At 36.6% G+C, this 22,534-nt stretch overlaps 1 protein-coding gene across 4 annotated transcripts in view; it reads left to right on the top strand.

The window, feature by feature from the left end:
• HDX (highly divergent homeobox) overlaps positions 1-22,534 on the top strand; it is a 198,996-nt gene that overhangs the window by 154,059 nt on the left and 22,403 nt on the right. For all 4 annotated transcript variants that reach the window (XM_074323748.2, XM_074323747.2, XM_019717595.3 and 1 more), the window contains 2 exons: positions 6,805-7,012; positions 14,897-14,976. In XM_074323748.2, the coding sequence (XP_074179849.1) occupies positions 6,805-7,012; positions 14,897-14,976 (288 nt within the window). The remainder of the gene's footprint in view (positions 1-6,804; positions 7,013-14,896; positions 14,977-22,534) is intronic.

Here is a 22,534-nt window from a genome sequence, read left to right as displayed (position 1 = left end):
CCTATATACTAACAATGAAATCTCAGAAAAAGAAATTTAAAAAATCAATTCTTTTTGCAATTGCAGCAAAAAGAATAAAATACCTAGGAATAAACTTAACCAAGGATGTGAAAGACTTATATGCTGAAAACTATAAGACATTTTTAAAAGAAATTGAAGAAGACACAAGGAAATGGAAACACATTCCGTGTCCATGGATTGGAAGAATCAACATAGTTAAAATGGCCATATTATCCAAAGCAATATACAGACTTAATGCAATCCCCATCAAAATCCCAATGGCATTTTTAAACAAAAGAACAAAAAATCATCAGATTTGTTTGAAACCACAAAAGGCCCCGAGTAGCCAAAGCAATCTTAAGAAAAACGAACAATGCTGGAGGTATCACACTCCCTGACTTTAGCTTGAACTACAGGGCTACAATAATCAAAACAGCATGGTACTGGCAGAAAAACAGACACATAGTCCAATGGAATAGAATTCAGAACTCAGAAATAAACCCACATAAATATGGACAAATAATTTTTGACAAAGATGCAGAAAACATTCAATGGAGAAATGGTGCTGGCAGAATTGAAAAGCCACGTGCAAAAGAATGAAACTGGACTGCTATCTGTCACCATGTACCAAAATTAATTCATAATGGATCAAAGACTTAAGCATAAGGCCTGAAACAATAAACTGCATAGAAGGAAACATAGGCACTAAACTTATGGACCTTGAGTTCAAAGAGCATTTTATGAATTTGACTCCAAAGGTAAGGGAAGTATAAGCCAAAATAAATGAATAGGACTATATCAAACTTAAAAGCTTCTGCACAGCAAAAGAAACCATCGACAAAATAAAGAGTCAACCAACAGAATGGGAGAAGATTTTTGCAAACAGTGCCTCTGACAAGGGGCTAATATCCAAAATATACATGAACTCATGAAACTCAACAACAAAAAAACAAACAACCCAATTACGAAATTGGCAGAAGACCTGAAGAGACATTTCTCCAAAAAGGACATACAAATGTGAAATAGACATATGAAAAAATGCTCAACGTCACTAATCATCAGAGAAATCCAAATAAAAACTACACTGAGATATCACCTCAGCTCAGTTAGAATTTCCATCATCAACAAGACAAATAGTAACAAGTGTTAGAGAGGATGTGGAGAAAAAGGAACCCTCATACATTCAGGGAATGCATTTAGGGAACCCTGCATTCCCTGCATTGGTGGGAATGCAGACTGTTGCAACCGTTATGAAAGCCAGTGTGGAGATTCCTCAAAAAATATGAATAAAATTACTATATGACCCAGCAATACCTTTCCTGGGTATCTACCCAAAAAATCTGAAAACATTTATCCATAAAGACATGTGTGCTCCAATGTTCATTGCAGCTTTATTTACGGTCGCCAAGACATGGAAACAACCAAAATGTCCTTCGATAGATGAATGGATAAAAAAGTTGTGGTATATATACACAATGGAATACTATTCGGCGGTAAGAAAAGATGAAATAGGAACATTTGTGACAACATGTCTGGACCTTGAGATTATAATGCTAAGCGAAATAAGTCAGACAGAAAAAGCAGAGAACCTTATGATTTCACTGATATGTGGTATGTAAACCAAAAAGAAAATAGAAGAAGACAAACAAATGAGAAATAAAACCTCATAGACACAGACAATAGTTCGTGGTTACCAGAGGTGAGAGGGGTTTGGTAGATGATGATAAAGGGGATCAAATATATTGTGATGGAAGGAGAACTGACTCTGGTTGGTGAACACACAATGGGATTTATAGATGATGTAATAGAGAATTGTACACCTGAAATCTATGTAACTTTACTAAAACTTGTCACCCCAATAAACTTTAATTAAAAAAGGGAAAAAAATTATGTACAGCTTTTTTTAAGTCCTGTTAATTACACCTGATCAACAGGATATGATGGGCATTTATAGATCATGCAACCAATCAACAGTAGCGTACATATTATTTTCAAGTGCCCATGAAAATCACATCAAGATAAAACACATTCTGGCCCATTAAACAAACCTCAATAAATTAAAAAAAAAAAAATGAAATCATACAGCATATGTCCCTGACCACAATTGAAACAAAGTAGAAGTCAGTAACAGAAAGATAACAGGAATATCTACAAATGCTTGGAAGTTATTCAACATGTCTCTAAATAATCCACAAGTCAAAGAGGAAATCTGAAAGGAAATTTTAAAAATACACTGGACTTTTAGTTTCTACTCAGGCATGTAAGAAGCTTGGCATTGTCACTTTTTTCTAACAACAAGCAGAAAGCTGAACAAAATGAAGAATCAATAATTTTTTTTAGATTCTCCAGATAAATGAGGTCATAGAGTAAACCACTACCCCCAAAAGTGGAAAAATAGGCAGGCGAATATAGAAAATCACAATTTACTTGGGCAGAAACTCAGTAGGAATATGGAGTGAGGTAGGAAAACGTAAACTGTAGTTCACAAATTGCTGGATGCTTGTTGTGGACAAGTCTGAGAGTTAAAAACTCCAAGATGCCTAGTAATAGGGTGTCTGTCACACTTTTGTGAGTTTTACCCTCAGACATGGAATATCATTCAACAGTAGAAAGAAATGTGCGTCAAGCCATGAAAAGATATGGAAGAACCTTGAGTGCATATTGCTAAATGAAAGAAGACAATGTGAGAAGGCTACATACTGTATGATTCCAAGTATGTGACATTCTGGAAAAGGCAAAAAACTAGAGGAAACAGTAAAAAGATCGGTGGTTTATAGGGACTTGTGGGGAGGGAGAGAAAGATGAACAGGTGGAGCACAGGGGATTTTTAGGGCAGTGAAACTACTATTCTGTATGATAGTGTAATAGTGGGTACATGTTATTATACATTTGCCAAAACCTATAGAATGTACAACACAAAGAGTGAACCATAATGTAAACTCTGGACTTTCTTAATACTCTATCAGTACAACTCATCAACTGTAACAAATGCATCACATTAATTTTAGAAAAATGTTAAAAACAGAGGAAATTAGGGTGGCCAGTTGGCTCAGTTGGTTGGAGCACAGTGCTCATAGCACCAACATCGCCGGTTCAATTCCCACATGGGCCAGTGAGCTGTGCCTTCCACAACTAGATTGAAGACAACGACTTGACTTGGAGCTGATGGGTCCTAGAAAAACACACTGTTCCCCAATATTCCCCAATAAAAATTTTAAAAAATAAAAGATTCCATTTCAAAAAAAAAAAAAGAAAAACAGAGGAAATTGGCTGAGAGGGGAGGGTGTATGACAACTACGTGTTTTCCCGCAATTTTTTTCTATAAACCTAAAACTGTTCCAAAATAAACTATCAGATTTTTTTTAAATTAATGTATTCAGAGAACAGACTGGTGGTTGTCAGATGCAGGGGGTGGCAGGTGGGAGAAATGGTGAATGGGGTCAAAATGTAAAAAAAGAAAGAAATTTAAAAGTTAATGAAAAATAAGTGGGTTCATTGAAAAGATCAGTGAAATTAACAAACATCTATCAAGACTGGCAAAGAATCAAAGAGAGAAGACACAAATTACTAATATCAGGAATGAGCCAGGGGATATCATTATAGACTGTACTTACAAACATGAAAAGGATAAGAAAATACTACAAACAACTCTACATGCACAAACTTGACCATTTAGATAAAATAGATCAATTCGTCGAAAAATGCACATTACCACAATTTATCCAATATGAAATAGATTATTTGAATTCCTCATTAAAACCTCTCCCCAAAATAAATCTACAAGCATTCAAAACCTACAGCTAACATCATACTTAATAGTGAAAAATAGAATGCTTTTCCCCTGAGATCAGGAACAAAACAAGATGTTTACTCTGGCCACCTTTTTTCAATATAGTACTAGAAGTTCCAGCCAGTACAGTAATGCAAGGAAAGAAAATAAAAGATATATATGATGGGCTGTGTAGAAAATCCTAAGGAATCTGTAAAAACACTCCTATAACTAATAAGTGAATTCAACAACGAATCTGGATACTAGATCAACATACAAAAATTAATTGTGTGCTATATAGTACAAATGGACACATGGAAACTGAAATTAAACGTATAATACTATTTGCAATCACTCAAAAAATCAAATACTTAAGTGTAAATCTTGACAATACATAGTACAGGACTCGTATGCAGGAAACTACAAAACAATGATGAAAGAAATTGCAGAAGTTCTAAATAATGGAAAGACATTCTGTGTTCATGGATGGAAGACTCAACATAGCAAAAATATAAATTCCCCCCAAATTGATACACAGGTTTAGCATAATTCCTATGAAAGTCCCAGCATGACTTCTTGGTGATGTAGACAAGATAATTCTAAAATTCATATGGAAAGGAAATATGCTAGTATAGCTAAAACAATTTTGGAAAAAAATACAATAAATTAGAAAAATCTATCTACCCAATTTCAAGACTTATTTTATAGCTAGAGTAATCATGACACTGTGGTGCTGACAGGGCCATAGACATATAGATCAGTGGAACAGAATAGGGAACCTAGAAATAGCCCTGCAGAAATATGGCAAGCTTAGCTGATTTTTGACAAAGGTGCAAAAACAATTCAATGAAGGAAGATATTTTTAAGAAATGGTATAGGAACAATTAGATATTTATAGAAAGACATAAATGAACCTTGACCTAAATCTCACACCTTATATAAAAAATGAACTCAAACTAGATAATAGACTTAAATGTAAAAAAAAATAAAGTAAAACTTTGGAATAAGGGAAAATCTTTGGGACTTAGGGCTTGGTGAAGAATTCTTTAAAATGACACTAAAAACACAGTCCATTTAAAAAAAAAAAGCCGTAACTTGGTCTTCATCAAAATTTAAAAAATTTGTGCTGCAAAAGACCAGGACAATGAAAATGCAAGCTACAGAATGGGAAGGAAACGTTTGCAAACCACATAGTTGATAAATAACTCATACCTAGAATGTATAAAGAACTCCCAAAACTCAACATTAAAAAGTTACTCAATTAGAAAATAGGCAAAAGACAGGAAGAAACTTTTCACTAAAAGGACATACAGATGGTAAATAAGCACATGAAAAGATTTTGAACATCACTAACCATTAGGGAAATCAAATTAAGAACTCGATCTATCACTACATGCCCCAATGAGAACAGCTAAAACTTAAAAAACAGTGCTGACAATTCCAAATGCTGGCAAGAATGCCAAGAAACTGGATCTCTCATACATTGCTGGTAGGAATATAAAATGCTACAAGTCATGTGGAAACAATTTGGCAGTTTTTTATAAAGCTAAACATAATTACCATTATGACCCAGCAATTGCATTCCTGGGTATTTATCCTAGACAAATGAAAAATTATCTGCACAAGACCCTGTCCATGACTGTTCAAGCTTTATATATAGTAGCTAAAATTTGGAAACAACCCAAGTGTCCTTCAACGAGTGAATGGTTAAACAAACACTGCCAATATAACGGGGGGCGGGGAATGGTACATTTTATAGTATCAGGCACTACTATAATACTTAACAGTAATAATTTTTTAAAAAGAATGGACTATTGATACATGCAACTTGAACAAATCTCCAGGACATTATGCTGAGTGTAAAACAGCCAATTTCAAAAAGTCACATGCTGGCTGGCCAGATGGCTCAGTTGGTTAGAGCGCGCACTCTGAACAACAGGGTTGCCAGTTCGATTCCCATATGGGCCAGTGAGCTGCATTCTCCACACCTAGATTGAAGCTGCAGCTGAGCTTCCAGAGGAGTGGCCTGATGGCTCAGTTGGTTAGAGCCCGAGCTCTCAACAAGATCGCTGGTTCAATTCCTGGGGATGGTGGGCTGCGCCCTCTGCAACTAAAGATTGAAAAACGGCAACTGGACTTGGAGCTGAGCTGTGTTCTCCACAACTAGATTGAAGGACAATGACTTGGAGCTGATGCACCCTGAAGAAACACACTATTCCCAAATAAAAATTTATTTAAAAAAAAAGTCACATGCTATATGACTCCATTTATATAACATTCTCAAAATTACACAATTATAGAGGTGGAAAACAGATTAGTGGTTGCCAGGTGTTGGGAATGGTGGGAAGGAGGGCAAGAAGATGGTGTGATAAAGGAACATGGAAGTGTATATACATTTTGTACAATATCATTTTCCTGTTTTTATTATTGTGCTATAATTATGTAAAAGGTAAATTGGAGGAAATTGAGTGAAGGAAACCTATCTTTGCAAATTCCTGTGACTCTAAACTTATTTTAATGGAAAAGTTTTTAAAAAATGGTTATAAATCAAATAAAATGAAATTTTAGAATGTTTGAAATACCCAGGTAACCATTATGGAGCCAAACAAAGTTAATAGAAGACACATTTTTGCCTAGGAAGAGCAAGATTGGAAATGGGATATGAATTTTAATTAGAGCTGTATGCCTGGTCCCTTTAGGAAAAGAACCAATTTGTGTAACTTTTGAAAGATTTAGTGGATTATTTTCTTCAAAAAACAAACAAAAACAAAAAAAAAATTTTCTACAGTGGATTGCATGTTGTTTGAAAGTCTGAATATTTAGATACATATCATCTTTCTGCTAACAAGATATGTAAAAATGAAGACATAATTATTTTATTTTTGTGTATTGAGTAATAACAAAATTTCATTATTCTAGGTACCTATTTATTCTTTTTAATCATATTTTACACAGCATCCATTCATTATTTTAGTGGCCAGAACTGCTAAAGTTTCTATGTTTACAAAACTTCCTCTTGTATTTCTCTTATAAAGACTTGGATTGGGAATCGAAGAAGGAAATATCGTTTAATGGGGATTGAAGTTCCACCTCCAAGGGGAGGCCCTGCTGATTTTTCTGAGCAGCCAGAGTCTGCATCTTTGTCTGCACTCACACCAGAAGAGGAAGCTGGTCCTGAAGCAGGAGAGGATAATGACAGAAATGATGAAGTATCCATCTGTTTGTCTGAAGGAAGCTCTCAAGGTATTTTATATGCTGCACCTCCTAATAATAGCTTGTATAAACTTGATGCATTATTACTTGCTTTGCAGCTTACTGGACTTCAAATCTAAAGTCCTCAAAACATTTGGTTAAACATTTTAAAAGAAATAGATTTATTTTTATTCTATTTTTCAATAATAAATATATATTTAAAGTGTACATGTGATATTTTGATGTACATATACATAGTAAAATGATTACTACAGTCAAGCTAATTGACATATCCTTTCCTCACATAGTTACCTTTTTTTGTGTGTGGTAAGAACACCTGAAATCTACTCACTTAGCGAATTTCCAGGATTCAGTATATTATTGTTAACTATAATCATCATGCCCAGTGCATTAAATCACTACACTTATTCATCCTATGTAATTGCAACTTTGTACCCTTTGACAAATATCTCCCCATTTTCCCCACCTTCCCACCCTGTTAACTACCATCCTACTTTATTCTGTTTCTGTGTTTTTGACCTTTTAAAATTCCACATATGAGATCATGCAGTTCTTTTCTTTCTGTGACTGGCTTATTTCAATTAGCATAATGTCCCCCAAGTTCATCCATGTTGTCACAAATATCAAGATCTCCTTTTTAAGGCTGAAATATATATATATCACAATTTCTTTATCCATTCATCTGTCAACAGACACTTAAGTTGTTTCCATATCTTGGCTATTGTGAATAATGCTTCAATGAACATGGGAGCGCAGATACCTTTTTGAGGTACTGGCTTAATTTTCTTTGGGTATATACACAGAAGACGGATTGCTGAATCATATGGTATTTCTATTTTTAATGTTTTGAGGAACCGCCATACTGTTTTTCATAATGGCTGTACCAATTTACATTCCACCAACTGTATATAAGGTTTCCCTTTTCTCCATATCCTCATCAACACTTATTGTCTTATTTTTTTTATTTTTAATGACTCCAACTAAATAGTCTCCCACATTAAGTCATCACAACAAAGAACATTCATCTACTACAATAATGATCTCCTACTTTTAGAAATGTTGCTTATTACAGCAATCCATACATTATAATTAAGTACATGATTATTTTTGTTTTATTGGAATTCTAGTCAATTGAGGTTGGAGCATGATAAGTGCATTGCAATGAAAGATAGTATGGTGGAATGTGACAAACACCACACTAGTAGTCAGGTAACCTGGTTGCAAGTCCTAGATTTTCCACTAGCTGATAATGTGACTTCAGGCAAAGTATTTAATTCATTTGTCTTTAGTTTCCTCATCTTCAAAATAAAGGAATTGTTTTGCATCATCTTTATAATATTTCTCAGTGTGTCCCTAAATGAGAATTCAAATAATAACAAGTAATTATACCATTTGTCCATGAGAAGTATTTTTCATTTGACTTCAAGCAGAGAAACAGTTCTCTTCTGACACCTTTTTAAGTGAACACTTCTATTCAGGTTTAATTTATAATACATATCAGAAAATTCATCCATTGTAAATGTAGAATTTGATAATTTTAGTAAATTTAATAGAGTTGCGCAACTATCACCATAACGAAAATTCAATTTTAGAATATTTTCATGACTTTAAAAAATTTTCTTGAACCCATGTGCAGTCAATCCCCACTCCCACCTCCAAATCCAGATAACCACTGATCTGATTTCTAACTATATAAATTTGTCTTTGCTGGGAACTTGACATAAATGGAATCATGCAATATATTGTCTTTTATATCTGTGATAGATATCTTATTGATCAGGATATTAACATTATATTTTCCATTTTGTTTTTAGCCTTTTAAATTTACTTATGGAGTTTTCTGATGTCAGAACATTTTTTTCTGTAATTTTATGTTGTCAAATATGCCAATCCTATAATTTATTTTGCTTTAAGATGTGTGAGGAAAATATCTAATGTTATTTTTCCAAATCATTAACCAATCTCCCCTCACTATTCGTTAAACAATCTAGCATTTTTCCAGTGAGTTTAGTTATATATATATATATATATATATATATATATATATATTCTCCAAAAAAATGTGTACAAGTGGACACTTTGGTCAACATCACTCAAGCCGTAGTTTGCTGTAATCAGAAGTGTCTGGATGCTGATGAAAACCACTTTCAGCACCTCTTGTAATTGCAGAAGTCAAATGTGACTTGTATTCATTTTTGTTATACGTATATATTGAGTATTACAATTTTATTACAGGTTTTCTTTCTTAAAATTTGTATACTTTTTTGGCACCCTCTGCACATATATATGAGTATACACAAATATATATTTATATGTATAAACATATAGTATCCATATATATGTATACATATACACACATATGCATTCACAGCAGTGGACACTGCTACGGGGTTGATGTTTGCTTGGCCGTGTCCGGCTGCGGATCAGTGGTATACAGTGGTAGCTCTTATATGGCTGTGTGCCCTCTATGGGCGCCCCCAAGTCATTGAAAGTGACAGGGGTACCCATTTTACGGGGCAAAAAGTGCCAAGATGGATGTGCAATGGTTGTTTCATACACTATATAACCCACAAGCAGATGGCAAGATTGAACGCTACAACGGCCTTTTGAAGCAAGGTCTCTGGGTGTCAAAACACCCTCCCATGATGCGCAACTGGGCCTCGCGTCTGTGGGACATCTTGAGAATCCTGAATGATAGACCACGGAAGGGAGAGCCTGCATCAGTAGAAGCTCTGCTACATAGAACGGCCACTCCCATTCAGTTACAGGTTACCACAAGTGAGACTCTGTTAAAGCCAGGCTACAACAGAAATGGAAACATTTTGCTGCCAGCACCCACATGCTTGAAAGCAGGGGAACGGCAGCAATGGACTTGGCCCTGGTAGGTCAAAAGCCCCCACTGTTGGTGGTTGGGCCTGATAGCCCCATGGGGGGCTGGTTTGACCCATGATTTGCAAGTGACGCTAGGGGTGGTCACCGAATGGCCACCACAAGTAACTGTTGTATATGGAGGTCCTGATGCCAGGATGATTTTGTGGGGAACCTATGTGCTCTCACTATGGCCTATTATGGGGTCCCCTGTTCTGTTACATGTTGAAACTATGCAAGGGGCCCCAAGCACTGCCATAAAGGTCTGGTACCACAAACCGGGAAAGGTGCCAGTGGCAGCAACCCTCCTTTCCCAGGACAAAAAGCTAGCATGTATCCTCCCAGATGGGAGGGATTTGCCACTGTTGGTTCCTATGACTACTATTTCTTTCTGCCCATAGGTGCCTATAGGCTAATATGACATGGTGCGCTTCACAGAAGACGCTTGTCACATAGATTGTGAGGTGAGACCCTGGAAGGGTGGAGTGTGGGGACAGAGTCCCAGAGAGCAGTTTCCAGGCTCTCAGCCTCACATGGAAAGGTGCTGGCTCGGTTATTAGATGGCCATCAGCTGTAACGTACAACCATGTGGTGGAACTGGTAGATGTTTGCTTCCTGTGTCTTGCCCAGCCACCAGCCAGACTGGTGCAGGAAGACCCCTTGTTGGGGTATAGGCGGATGTTTGCTTCCTGTGTCTCGACAGGCCACCATCAAGAATATGTAAGCACCTTGGCTGTGAGCCACTATTGTTCCAGCACGGTACCATGAGAAACCCTGGCTGTGCCCAAAAAGTAGGTGGACATCAAGGGACACCCCCTGGGACACTACTTGAACTGGACTGAAACTTTTTCTCATGAGCTGGGTTCCTGACACAGGAAGCAAACATCAGCCAGTTCCACTACATGGTGGTACATTCCCAAGCAAACAGTCAAGTGGTCCATCAAATCAGGGATGGAGGGCAATTCCCCATAGTACACAGTCATTCGCCAGGGCTGTGCATTGGCCTCATAATGTGTGCTCTCTCCTCAGGGCGAGGGCTCCAAGTCCTCCCCAACCTGGAGGTGAGGGATGACCTTGACCTCACCCGCATCTTCCACTGAGGACTCAGCAAGCGTTTCCTCCTGGGACTACAAGTCCCGCATCTAGGCTGCCCCAGCAAGCACTTCCCAGCCCACACAGCCACAACGACCTTCGTTTTTTCTGGCCTGTGCTAGTTGGAGAGCCATCCACATCTTCCCACCCCTCCACAGGGGTCCAACTCCTGAGAACTGTGGCCACCAGGCACTACACACTGTGTGGAGGCCACATGTCCTCCTGCCCAGAGTCAGACATCATTCTTACCTGGCCAGAATCTTGCTTGCCACACCAGGTGTTCAAGTGGGTGATGGCCCCAGTATAAGATGTCCACAACTCTAGGAGCATACAGCAGCAGCAGACCACCAAAAGTCAGGCGACACCTGCTATGGCCAATAGGGTGGTGTGCCATCCGGAGGCTTGAGAAGACCACCAATTCACAAAAGGTTCACGTTTCTCCCAGGCAGATAGCATTTCCTGCTCCTGGCAGCACTCCTCATGGGCTTCCTAAGACTGAGTGTTCATATGCACAAATTGCTCCACCACCTTTCGGAGAACTTTGGCCAGCATCATACCCTGCTCGCTGTGCCATATGTCATGCAGGGTCTCTGCTCCCACTCCCCGCACCAGAACGCAGGATACTGTGAGGCCCAAAAGGAACAACAGAGACATAGATAGGGGAGTCGTACCACCAATGGCGGCTGGGTCAGAGACACAGGAAGCAGGAGCCACAGTCTGCTGTCTGGTTCTCTGCCAACCAACCAACCCCCTAGCGTAGCCATGGCAGTTATATTAGTGGCTAATGGCTAACTGGTTACAGCTGATGGCCAACTAGTCACAGCTGATGGCCATCTACTACCCGAGCCAGCACCTTTCCACATGAGGTCGAGAGCCTGGAAACTGCTCTCCTGGCTCTGTCCCCACATAGAGATACAGAGATAGAATAATCAGAGTAGCTGCCCATACTATTTCAAAAACCTAACAACTTAAAATTCAAGGTCTCTTATAATATGGCTGTCAAAGAAAGAAAAAATGTCTTTAAATCAGGACTTACATTTTATAGGTTAAAATCAATTAAAAATCACATTAAAAGTTTCTAGAAAAAATTCTACAAGCGAAAACAAGGATTATTTTATAAAACACAGTAAATGGCCAGTTTAGCCAAAGTCACCCAACAGTGCTGTTGACCTTTCAGCAGTTTCAATTCCATTTTGCTTTTGAGAACGTAGGTACTTCCATGATACAGAACTTCTGATGTACCTCTAACTTCCACCTTCTACCTCCCACCTTTGTTTCTCCCATTTCCTTTTCCTTTTTCTGTGTGGAACTGAAGAGAGCGGAGGTGTGTTTGGTATTGATTTTAAAAAGAAAGGAAAGAAGGAAGGAAGGAAGGAAGGAAGGAAGGAAGGAAGGAAGGAAGGAAGGAAGGAAGGAAGGGAGGAAAGAAAAAGAAAAGAAAAGAAAGGAAAGGAAAGGAAAGGAAAGGAAAGGAAAGGAAAAGAAAAGGAAAAGAAAAGAAAAGAAAAGAAAAGAAAAGAAAAGAAAAGAAAAGAAAAGAAAAGAAAAGAAAAGAAAAGAAAAGAAAAGAAAAGAAAAGAATGAAAAGCTACCTGGATTTACCCCTCACCCAAATGCAAACTCTAGCAAAGTACCAGATGACTCCGCTCCTTAATTTCAAGTTCTATGTTTATCAAAATATATTTATGGTGAACAATTTTAAAGATTTTTACTACTCTGGGAAGCAAATTGTTTAAATAAAGGAACTATTAACACCTATAATGTTAAATTTTATAACAAAGCGTCTTTTCAGCTGTAGCTATTATGTGGGTGTGTGCATGAAAGATAAGTCTATATACAGCTACTTAGTGTCAGCCTATGGCCACCACAGAGCCCCCTCTAGAGTTCTCATTGATTATAATTCCACTTATTTGTTTATTTTCCAGTTATCAGAGCTGTTTTTCTTGAGAAATAACCAGACACATTGACAGTGTTTAGCTTTCAAACTTTCACTAATGCGGAAGCTATGTGGAAGCAAAAGAAAACATGCCTTATTTAGCTGTATCACTTCACACTGTGTTATTTTAGAAATCCTCAAAACAGTTTTTATTTACATCTTATAAAATAATTAACTTTGCATAGGTATTTTGCCAGTAAAGCAGAACTGTGTTTATGAGCAAGTGAGAATAGATATATAAGGCATGCCTATAAAGAATGATACCAGTAATGATCTTGTTAATTAGCAATATAACCCCTATTCTGAGGGCCCAGTACTAATACCAGCTCTGAAATTAAACCTGATGACAATTTCCTCTCCCTTCATTTTATTTAGTTGCTGATTACACAGAACTTGAAATGCCTGTGATTTAAAATGTCTAAATAACAAATAGATAATAATTTTCTCTGTTTAGAAACCATTCTTTTATTTTAAAAAGTTAAATTGAATTTATAGTGCACTTTGCATTAAAACTCTGGTAATGTTTCCTTAGATGTCTTTTCTTTTAATTAAAGTTTATTGGGGTGACAATTGTTAGTAAAGTTACATAGGTTTCAGGTGTGCAATTCTATAATACATCATCTATATATCACATTGTGTGTTCACCACCCAGATGTCTTAATTTCTAATTCTCTGTGTACTCATATGTGAGTTCTTGGATCAGACGTGTTTTCCACCTAGTCATCCGCATGTTCACACAGGGCAAACCTATATGTCTTTCTATGGTAAGGAAGGACTAGGAAAAATCTAAAGAGGGTTGATAAATATTTTTGTTCTGCTTTCTGTGGTGAAAAAAATACCAAGGAGCTGAAAGCTTCCACTAGTATTTATGCAAATAATCTCCATGATGTGGCTGTGCAGAAAGAACAGAGAGAAACATTGCTGCCCTGTTCTAAACTGGGATGATTTTGTAGGTACCCTATGCTGTGAATTTGCCACTTCCCTTAATTCAGCACAGAGAGCTTCTTAGTAGACTATCTCCTCTGAATTTTCTTTATTTTATTTCTCATTTTTAGTATATTGAATTTTGATCATAAAATAAATACATGTTCATTATAGAAATATTGGAAATACAATGAACAATTTGGAAATAATCCTACCCCTCAGCGATAACCATTCTTAAAATGGGGGTGGAGGAATATTTTTGCTAGTGTTTTCTGTTTGCATACAGGGGTGTGTGTGTGTGTGTGTGTGTGTGTGTGTGTGTGCGCACGTGCGCTCACACAGGTGCATGCATTCACATACATATGTCTTTTTACAAAAAGACATTGGAAATATACTATATTTATAGCCATATATCCTGTATTTGAAATTTATTTTATCACTTTTCCCTTATCACAATGAAAAATGCATGTTCATTGTACAAACTATTTAAACATAAATAAGCAAATGGAAGAAAATAAGAATTATCAAAATAACTAAAATTAGACAAAAAGAAGAAAACTAAAAAGTGCCTGTAATTCCATCCAGAAATAATAATGGTAATGCTTTGATATAAATAGTGTCAGTCTTTTTTTTTCTTTATGAATACATACGTGTTTTTCTTTTAGAAAATTAAGATCACAGTGTACATACATAATAGGTTTGGTCACCTTCATTTTTTACACATTCAAGTATATCATGAATATTTTCTTTTTTATTAGTCATTTTCCTACTTCATTTTTAGCAGCTTCATATAATTTATTATAGGGATAGGTCCTAAATGATTTCTCCAATCCTCCATTGTTAAGCATATAGGTTGCTTCCATTTTCTTAAATTATAAACAGCGTAGTGGTGACCATCCTTGTATTGTACCTATCCACACTTATTCCTTAGAACACATTTTTAGAAGTAGAATTGCTCATCAAAGCATATATGAAGTCAATTTGCCATTTGTGTCTTTTTACAAAAGAGAAATTATTTAAGTGATTGTGAAGAAAGCATTCTCAATAAAATTTTGAAGACTGAAAAAGGATATCATGGCCTTTTTTTTCTATAGAAGAGTCCAATGAAGTGGTTCCAAATGAAGCAAGCACTCATAAGGAGGAGGACCACCATGCAGTATCCACAGATAATGTGGTATGTACATTTTGAAATTATTTCCTCATTACATAATGGATTTCAAGGGTATTTTTCCAGTTAGTGACAATATTAGTCATGTTAGAATAAAGTCTTGCTCCACTTCACAAACTAAAACAGAGCTGTTACCAATGAAATTATATATATTTGAGGGTTTAATAAATGAAATTTAAAGCACTATCATTTGAACTTCAGATATTTTTATTTATGAGCTTTGCAAATATAAAAACCTTACTACACACATGACATTTTATACATAACAAGTTATTTTTCTTCAATATATTTAACAAAGAGCAGATTTCTTTTCATTTTACAGATGAAAAAAATTAAAACAGTTTAGCTTGAAGTCATGAAAGAAGCCTTTGTTAGTTCTGGAATTGTATCCAAGGATACCTTACTCCAAGGCCTGCGTAGAGACCATACCTATCTAATATACTGTGTTTGGAATCTTTTCTTCTTTCTAGTTATATTGGACTCTGTTAGTTACCTTAAACATTACATTAATGGAGGAAATGCAATATTAAGCGGTTGTATAACAGTCAGAGAGAGACTATGTGTGGATTAAACTGAGTTTTATAAAAGTATAAACATTATTGGTACATAGAGATGTCCTCTAAGCAGCTGTTTTAGCAGCATCTGTTTATATTCTGACTCTATCAAGTAATACAAAATCAAGATGCTATTAAATTCAGACATAAAGGCAAATGTCATTGTGCTTTTGTTTTTGCTTTTGAATAACTGTTTTGTGGTTGACTACAACCTTTAAAAATGATCCTTATAATGAATTTTTCTATTACAAAAATGGATATAACTTCAAGATTTACCTTGGTTTTCATTACAAACATTATTTATCTGACACTATAATCCTGCCACATCTCCTTAATAAAAGTTGAGAACATAAAATACAGTTTTGTTCTTTTTTGTTAAACATCAGCAATATATAACACTGTTTTCCACATGTAGAATATAGTTTAGGATTGCATTTTATTGATTTTAGTCCTGATTTAAGTTGATGTTTGACTCTCTAACACTAAATTCAATGAATGCATAGGAAAACAACCTTTTGTTTTATTTTATTAGTTTCAGGTGTACAGAACAATGTAATAGTTAAACATTTCACCCCTCAAAAAAATGATAATCCCCCTTCCCCAATCTATTGCCCCTCTGACATCGTAGATATCTATTACAATTACATTGACTATTCCCTATGCTGTACTCCATATCCCGTGACCATTTTATTTATATATATATATAAAATTATAGTTGACATACAATATTATTCATCTTCAGGTGTAACGTGCAGTGGTCAGGCATCCATACCGTCCACTCAGTGGTCTCCCTAATAAGACATCTGCCCATCTGACACCATACAAAATCTTGACAACATTATTGATTGTATTCCCAAAACTGTTTTTCATATCCTGTGACAATATTGTACTTACCAATTTGTGCTGTTTAATCCCCTCACCTTCTCCCTCACCCCCACACCCTTACCATCTAGCAACCATCATTTTTTTCCTCTATATCTCTAAGACTATTTCAGATTACTTTGCTCATTTATTCAGTTCTTTAGATTCCACATATAAGTGAGATCATATGGTATTTGTCTTCCTCTGACTGACTTATCTCACTTAGCATAATTTTCTCTAGGTCCATCCATATTGTGGCAAATGGTACAATTTCATTTTTCTTTATAGCTGAGTAATACTCCATTGTATAAATGTACCACAGTTTCTTGATCCAGTCATCTACCAATGGGCATTTTGTTTTTTTCCAAGTCTTGGCTATTGTGGATAGCACTGCAATAAACATAAGGGTGTATATATTTTTTCGAATTAGCATTTTAGATTTCTCCAGATTGATACCTAAGAGTGGAATTGCAAGGTCATAAGGTAGTTCCATTCCCAGTTTTTTCAGAAACCTCAATACTGATTTCCATAGTGGCTACACCGATCTGCAATCCCACCAACAGTGCACAAGGGTTCCCTTTTCTCCACAACCTAGCCAGCACTTGTTGGTTGTTGATTTATTGATGATAGCCATTCTGACCGGAGTGAGGTGGTATCTCACTGTGGTTTTTATTTGCATTTCTCTAATGATTAGTGTGGTTGAGCATTTTTTCATATGTCTGTTGGCCATCTGTATATCCTTTTTAGAGAAATGTCTCTTCATGCCCTCTGCCCGTTTTTCAATTGGGTTGTTTGTTTTTTTGGTGTTGAGTTGAATGAGTTTTTTATAAATTTTGGATATTAACCCCTTAACAGATGAATTATTAACAAATATGTTCTCCCATTCAGTAGGCTGCCTTTTAGTTTTATTAATGGTTTCCTTTGCTGTGAGAAAACTTTTTAGTTTGATGTAATTCCATATATTTATTTTTTCTTTTACTTTCCTTGCCAAGTGGATATATCAATAAAAATGTTACTCATGGTAATGTCTGCAAATTTACTCCCTGTATTTTCTTCTAGGAGTTTATAGTTTTAGGTCTTACATTTAAGTTTTTAATCCATTTTGAATTTGTTCTCATATATGGTATAAGGAGGTTGTCCAATTCCATTTTTTTGCATGTGTCAGTCCAATTTTCCCAGCACCATTTATTCAATTGACTTTCTTTACCCCAATGTAAATTCTTCCTTCCATTGTCATAGATTAAATGACCATATAGGCATGGATTTATTTCTGGGCTTTCTATTCTGTTCCATTGATATATGTGTCTGTTTTTGTGCCAGTACTATGCTGTTTTGATTACTATAGCCATGTAGTATGAGTTGATATTGGGTAGCATGATACCTCCCACTTTGTTCTTATTTCTCAAAATTGCAATGGGTATTCGGGGTCTTTTATGGTTCCATATAAATTTTAGGATTATATGTTCTATTTCTGTGAAAAATGTCCTTGGTAGCTTGATAAGAATTGCATTGAATCTGTATATTGCCTTAGGTAGTCTGGACATTTTAACTATATTAATTCTTCCTATCCATGAACATGGTATGTATTTCCATTTATTTGCATCATCTTTGATTTCTCTCTTCAGTGTCTTAAAATTTTCTGAGTACAGGTCTTTTACTTCTTTGGTTAAATTTATTCCTAAGTATTTTATTGTTTTTGAAGCAATTGTAAATGAGATTTTTTTTCTTGATTTCTCCTTCTGATAGTTTATTATTGGTGTATACAAATGCAACTGATTTCTGAATATTAATTTTGTATCCTGCTACTTTACTAAATTCATTTATCAGTTCTAATAGTTTTTTGGTGGAGTCTTTAGGGTTCTCTATATATAGTATCATGTCATCTTCACTTAATGACAATTTTACTTCCTCCTTTCCAATTTGGATGCCTTTTATTTCTTTTTCTTCTCTGATTGCTGTGGCTAGAACTTCCAGCACTATGTTGAATAGAAGTGGAGAAAGTGGGCAACCTTGTCTTCTTCCTGATCTTAAGGGGAAAGGTTTTAGCTTTTCCCCACTGAGTATGTTGTTAGCTGTGGTTTTATCATATATGGCCTTTATTATGTTGAGATATCATCCCTCTATTCCCACTTTGCTAAGAGTTTTTTATCATAAATGGCTGCTGGATTTTGTCAAATGTTTTTTCTGCATTTATTCATATGACCATATGATTTTTATTTTCATCTTATTATTGTGGTGTATCACATTAATTGATTTGCGGATATTGAATCAAACTTGCATACCAGGAATGAATCCCACTTGCTTGTGGTGTATGATCTTTTTAATGTATTGCTGAATCCAGTTTACTAGTATTTTGTTGAGATTTTTTGTGTCTATGTTCATTGGGATATCAGCCTGTAGTTTTCTTTTTATGTAATGTCTTCGATTTTGGGATCAGGGTGATAGTGGCCTCATAAAATACTTGGGAGCCTCCCCTCCTTCTGGATTTTTTTGGAACAATTTGAGGAGAATATGTGTTAATTCTTTTTTGAACGTTTTGTGAAATTCACCTGTGAAGCCATCTGGTCCAGGACTTTTGTTTGCCGGGAGCTTATTGGTTACTGATTCAATTTTGTTGATAATAATCGGTCCGTTCAGAGTTTCTGTTTCTTCTTGAGTCAGTCTTCAAATATTGTATACTTCTAGAAATTTATACATTTCTTCCAGGTTGTCTAATTTGTTGGCATATAGCTGCTCATAGTAATTTCTTAAAATTTTCTGTATTTCTGTAGTATCTGTTGTCACTTCTCCTCTTTCATTTCTGATTTTATTAATTTGGGTCCTCTCTCTCTTTTTCTTGGTGAGTCTGGCTAAGGGTTTGTCGATTTTGTTTATCTTTTCAAAAAAAACCAGCTCCTCGTTTCTTTGATCGTTTGTATTGTTTCTGTTGGTCGCTATTTCGTTCATTTCTGCTCTGATCTTTATTATTTCCTTCCTTGTACTCCCTTTTGGCTTATTTTGCTGTTCTTTTTCCAGTTCCCTTAGGTGTAAAGATAAACAGTTGATTTGAAATTTTGTTTGTTTGTTTGGGTAGGCCTGCATTGCTATTAATTTCCCTCTGAAGACTGCTTTTGCTGCATCCCATAGATTTGGTGTTGTGTTTTCATTTTCATTTGTCTCAAGGTATCTTTTGATTTCTTCCTTGATCTCATTGTTGACCCACTCATTATTTAGTAACATGTTATTCAGCCTTCATGTATTTGTATGTGTTCTGGGTTTCTTCTTATAATCGATTTCTAGTTTCACAGCACTGTGGTGAGAGAAGACGCTTGATATGATTTCAATCTTCTTAAATTTATTGAGACTTGTTTTGTGGCCTAGCATGTGGTCTATCTTGGAAAATGTTCCATATGCCCTTGAGAAGAATGTATATTCTGCTGCTTTGGGGTGAAATGTTCTAAAAAATATTGATTAAATCCAACCGGTCTAAAGTATCATTTAAGGCCATTGTTTCCGTGTTGATTTTCTATCTGGCGGATCTGTCCATTGGTGACAATGGGGTGTTGAAGTCCCTTACTATGGTAGTGCTACTGTTGCTCTCTGACTTTATGTCTTTCATAATCTGTTTTATATTTTTAGGAGCTCCTATGTTGGGTGCATAGATGTTAACTAGAGTTATGTCCTCTTGTTGGATTGATCTCTTCATTATTATGTAGTGCTCTTCTTTTTCTTTTATTGTAGTCTTCATTTTAAAGTGTATTTTGTCTGAAATAAGTATTGCTACTGCAGTTTTTCTCGTTTCCATTTGCATGAAATATTTTATTCCATCCCTTTACTTTCAGTCTGTGTTTGTCTTCTGATTTGAGGTGAGTCTCTTGTAAGCAGCATATGCATAAGTCCTGTTTTCTTATCCACTCATCCACTCTTTTGATTGGAGCACTTAATCCATTCACATTTAAAGTGATTATTGATAGGTACATATTTATTGCCACTTTGTTATTCACATTTCTGGTCTTCTGTTGTTAGTTTGTTTTCCCCTTTCTTCTTCTTAAAAAAGCCCTTTTAACATTTCATGCAATGCTGGCTTCCTGGTAATGAATTGCTTTATCTTATTCTTTCCTGGGAAGCTCTTTATCTCTCCTTCAGTTTTAAATGATAGCCTTGCTGGGTAGAGCAATCTTGGTTGTAGGTGTTTGTTTTTCATCACTTTGAATATTTCCTGCCACTCCTTTCTGGCATGCAGAGTTTCTGTAGAAAAGTCAGTTGAAAGTCTTATAGGAATTCCCTTGTAGGTAACCTGCTGTCTTTCTTGTGCTTTTAGGATTCTCTCTTTGTCTTTTACCTTTGCCATTTTAACTATGATGTGTCTTGGTGTGGGCCTGTTTGCGTTCATTTTATTTGGAACTCTGTGCTTCCTGGGCTTGTATGTCGATTTCCTTCACCAGGTTAAAGAAGTTTTCAGTCACTATTTCTTCAAATATCTCCTTGATCCCTTTCTCCCTCTCTCCTCCTTCTAGTAGTCCTATAGTGTGAATGTTGTTGTGCTTGATGTTGTCCCATAGGTCTCTTAAACAATTTTCATTGTTTTTTATTCTTTTGTTGTTGTTGTTATTCCGATTGGGTGATTTCCGCTAACTTGTCTTCTAAATTGCTGATTCGGTCCTCTGCTTCATTTAATCTGCTCATAATTTCTTCAAGTGTATTCTTTATTTCAGTTATTGTATTCTTTAATTCTGACTTTATTTTTTATGATTTTTGTGTCCTTCTTTATGTATGTTCTCTCTTTGTCAAGCTTCTCACTAAGTTCCTTAAACATTCTTATCATCAGTGTTCTAAACTCTGTCTCTGATAGGTTGGTTGCCTCTGTTTTATTTAGTTCCATTTCTGGAGGTTTCTTCTGATCTTTTATTTGGGACCTGTTTCTTTGCTTCCTCATTCTGGCTGTCACTCTGTGATTGCTTTGATGTATTAGGTAAATCACCTATGTCTCTCAGTCTTTGCTAGGTGGTCTTATGTAGTATGTGTCCTTTATACTCGAATTGCAGTCTCCCAATTCTCCTGTCCAGTATGTTCTAGAGGTGTCGCTGTTGAAGTTTACCTTTAATTGTTTTTGGCTTGTCAGAGGGTTAGATTGACCCTTAGCTGATTAACTGGGAGAATTAGCTCCACTCACAGTGTATGAGCTGCTGTGTGGAGGTTGACCCCTTAGTGAGGCTCAGCCCCTGAAGGCTTTTGTGCCTGTAGAGAATTTCCTTTGAGAGCGCTGCTTGTATCTTCAAGCAGGTAGTGCTCTGGTTTGGTCGGACACTGGCCTCTGGGTGTGTTTCTGGTATCTCATGGGCGGGGCTCCCACTCAGGCCATTTCAGCCCTGTCTGTTACCATCCCATGGCTACCTTGTAGGTGTCTTCAAGCTGTATACAGTTGGCTGCTGCCTGTGCTGGGCCTGGAGACATGTGGTGGTGGCCTCTCTGTGATCTGAGGCTGGCTGCTACCAATATTGGTTCTGAGGCAGTTTAGCAAAAAGGCCCAGGGCCCCCTAGACCTGTTGTCACCTGTTAGTTGCACATACAGCCCAAGTGTTAAAAGAGGCTTCTTAGAAGCATGAGTCTGGCTGGTTGAACCAGTGTTGAGTGTTCCCCTCGGTGATGCACACTAGCTGGACAGGATGGAGTGCAAGTGTGTCATGAAATGAGACCAGTGGTTTTTACAACATTAATGCAGATTCAGATCTTATGCCACTACTTGGCCTGTGACCCCCTTGTATAGTGCCCTAAGGACACTGCAGCTAACCTCCACCTCAAGCTCACAAACTTCAGAGAGCTGTTCCCAGGTGGCTGTGGTGCAAGTTTGGGGTCACTGAACACTACCAAGATGTCCCCAGGGTTCTGTGGACCGTCTGCTGTTGTAAAATACCCTTTCCATAGTTTGTGGGTGTGGGGCCAATCACCCAGGCACCCAGAGTGCCCCTGGCAATGCAGCTGTAGGTGGGTGAGGTGGTGTTACAGGTGGCTAAAGGCGGTGACCATTGTAGTCAATGGTTTCTACAAATTCAGTGTAGCCTCATCTCCTGGACCAGTGCTGGGCCCATGCCCACTTTACAAAACAGAAACAAAACAAGGCAAACAAGCAACACCAAAAAACAAATACACTGCCACAAAAACATGACAAA

This window comes from Rhinolophus sinicus, chromosome 18 (assembly GCF_057876585.1).
Source record: "Rhinolophus sinicus isolate RSI-liver-muscle chromosome 18, RSI-T2T, whole genome shotgun sequence".
In the NCBI taxonomy this organism is placed as follows: Eukaryota; Metazoa; Chordata; class Mammalia; order Chiroptera; family Rhinolophidae; genus Rhinolophus; species Rhinolophus sinicus.
The sequence above is the reverse complement of the archived record's forward strand: the minus strand, read 5'-3'. Positions and strand labels throughout refer to the sequence as shown.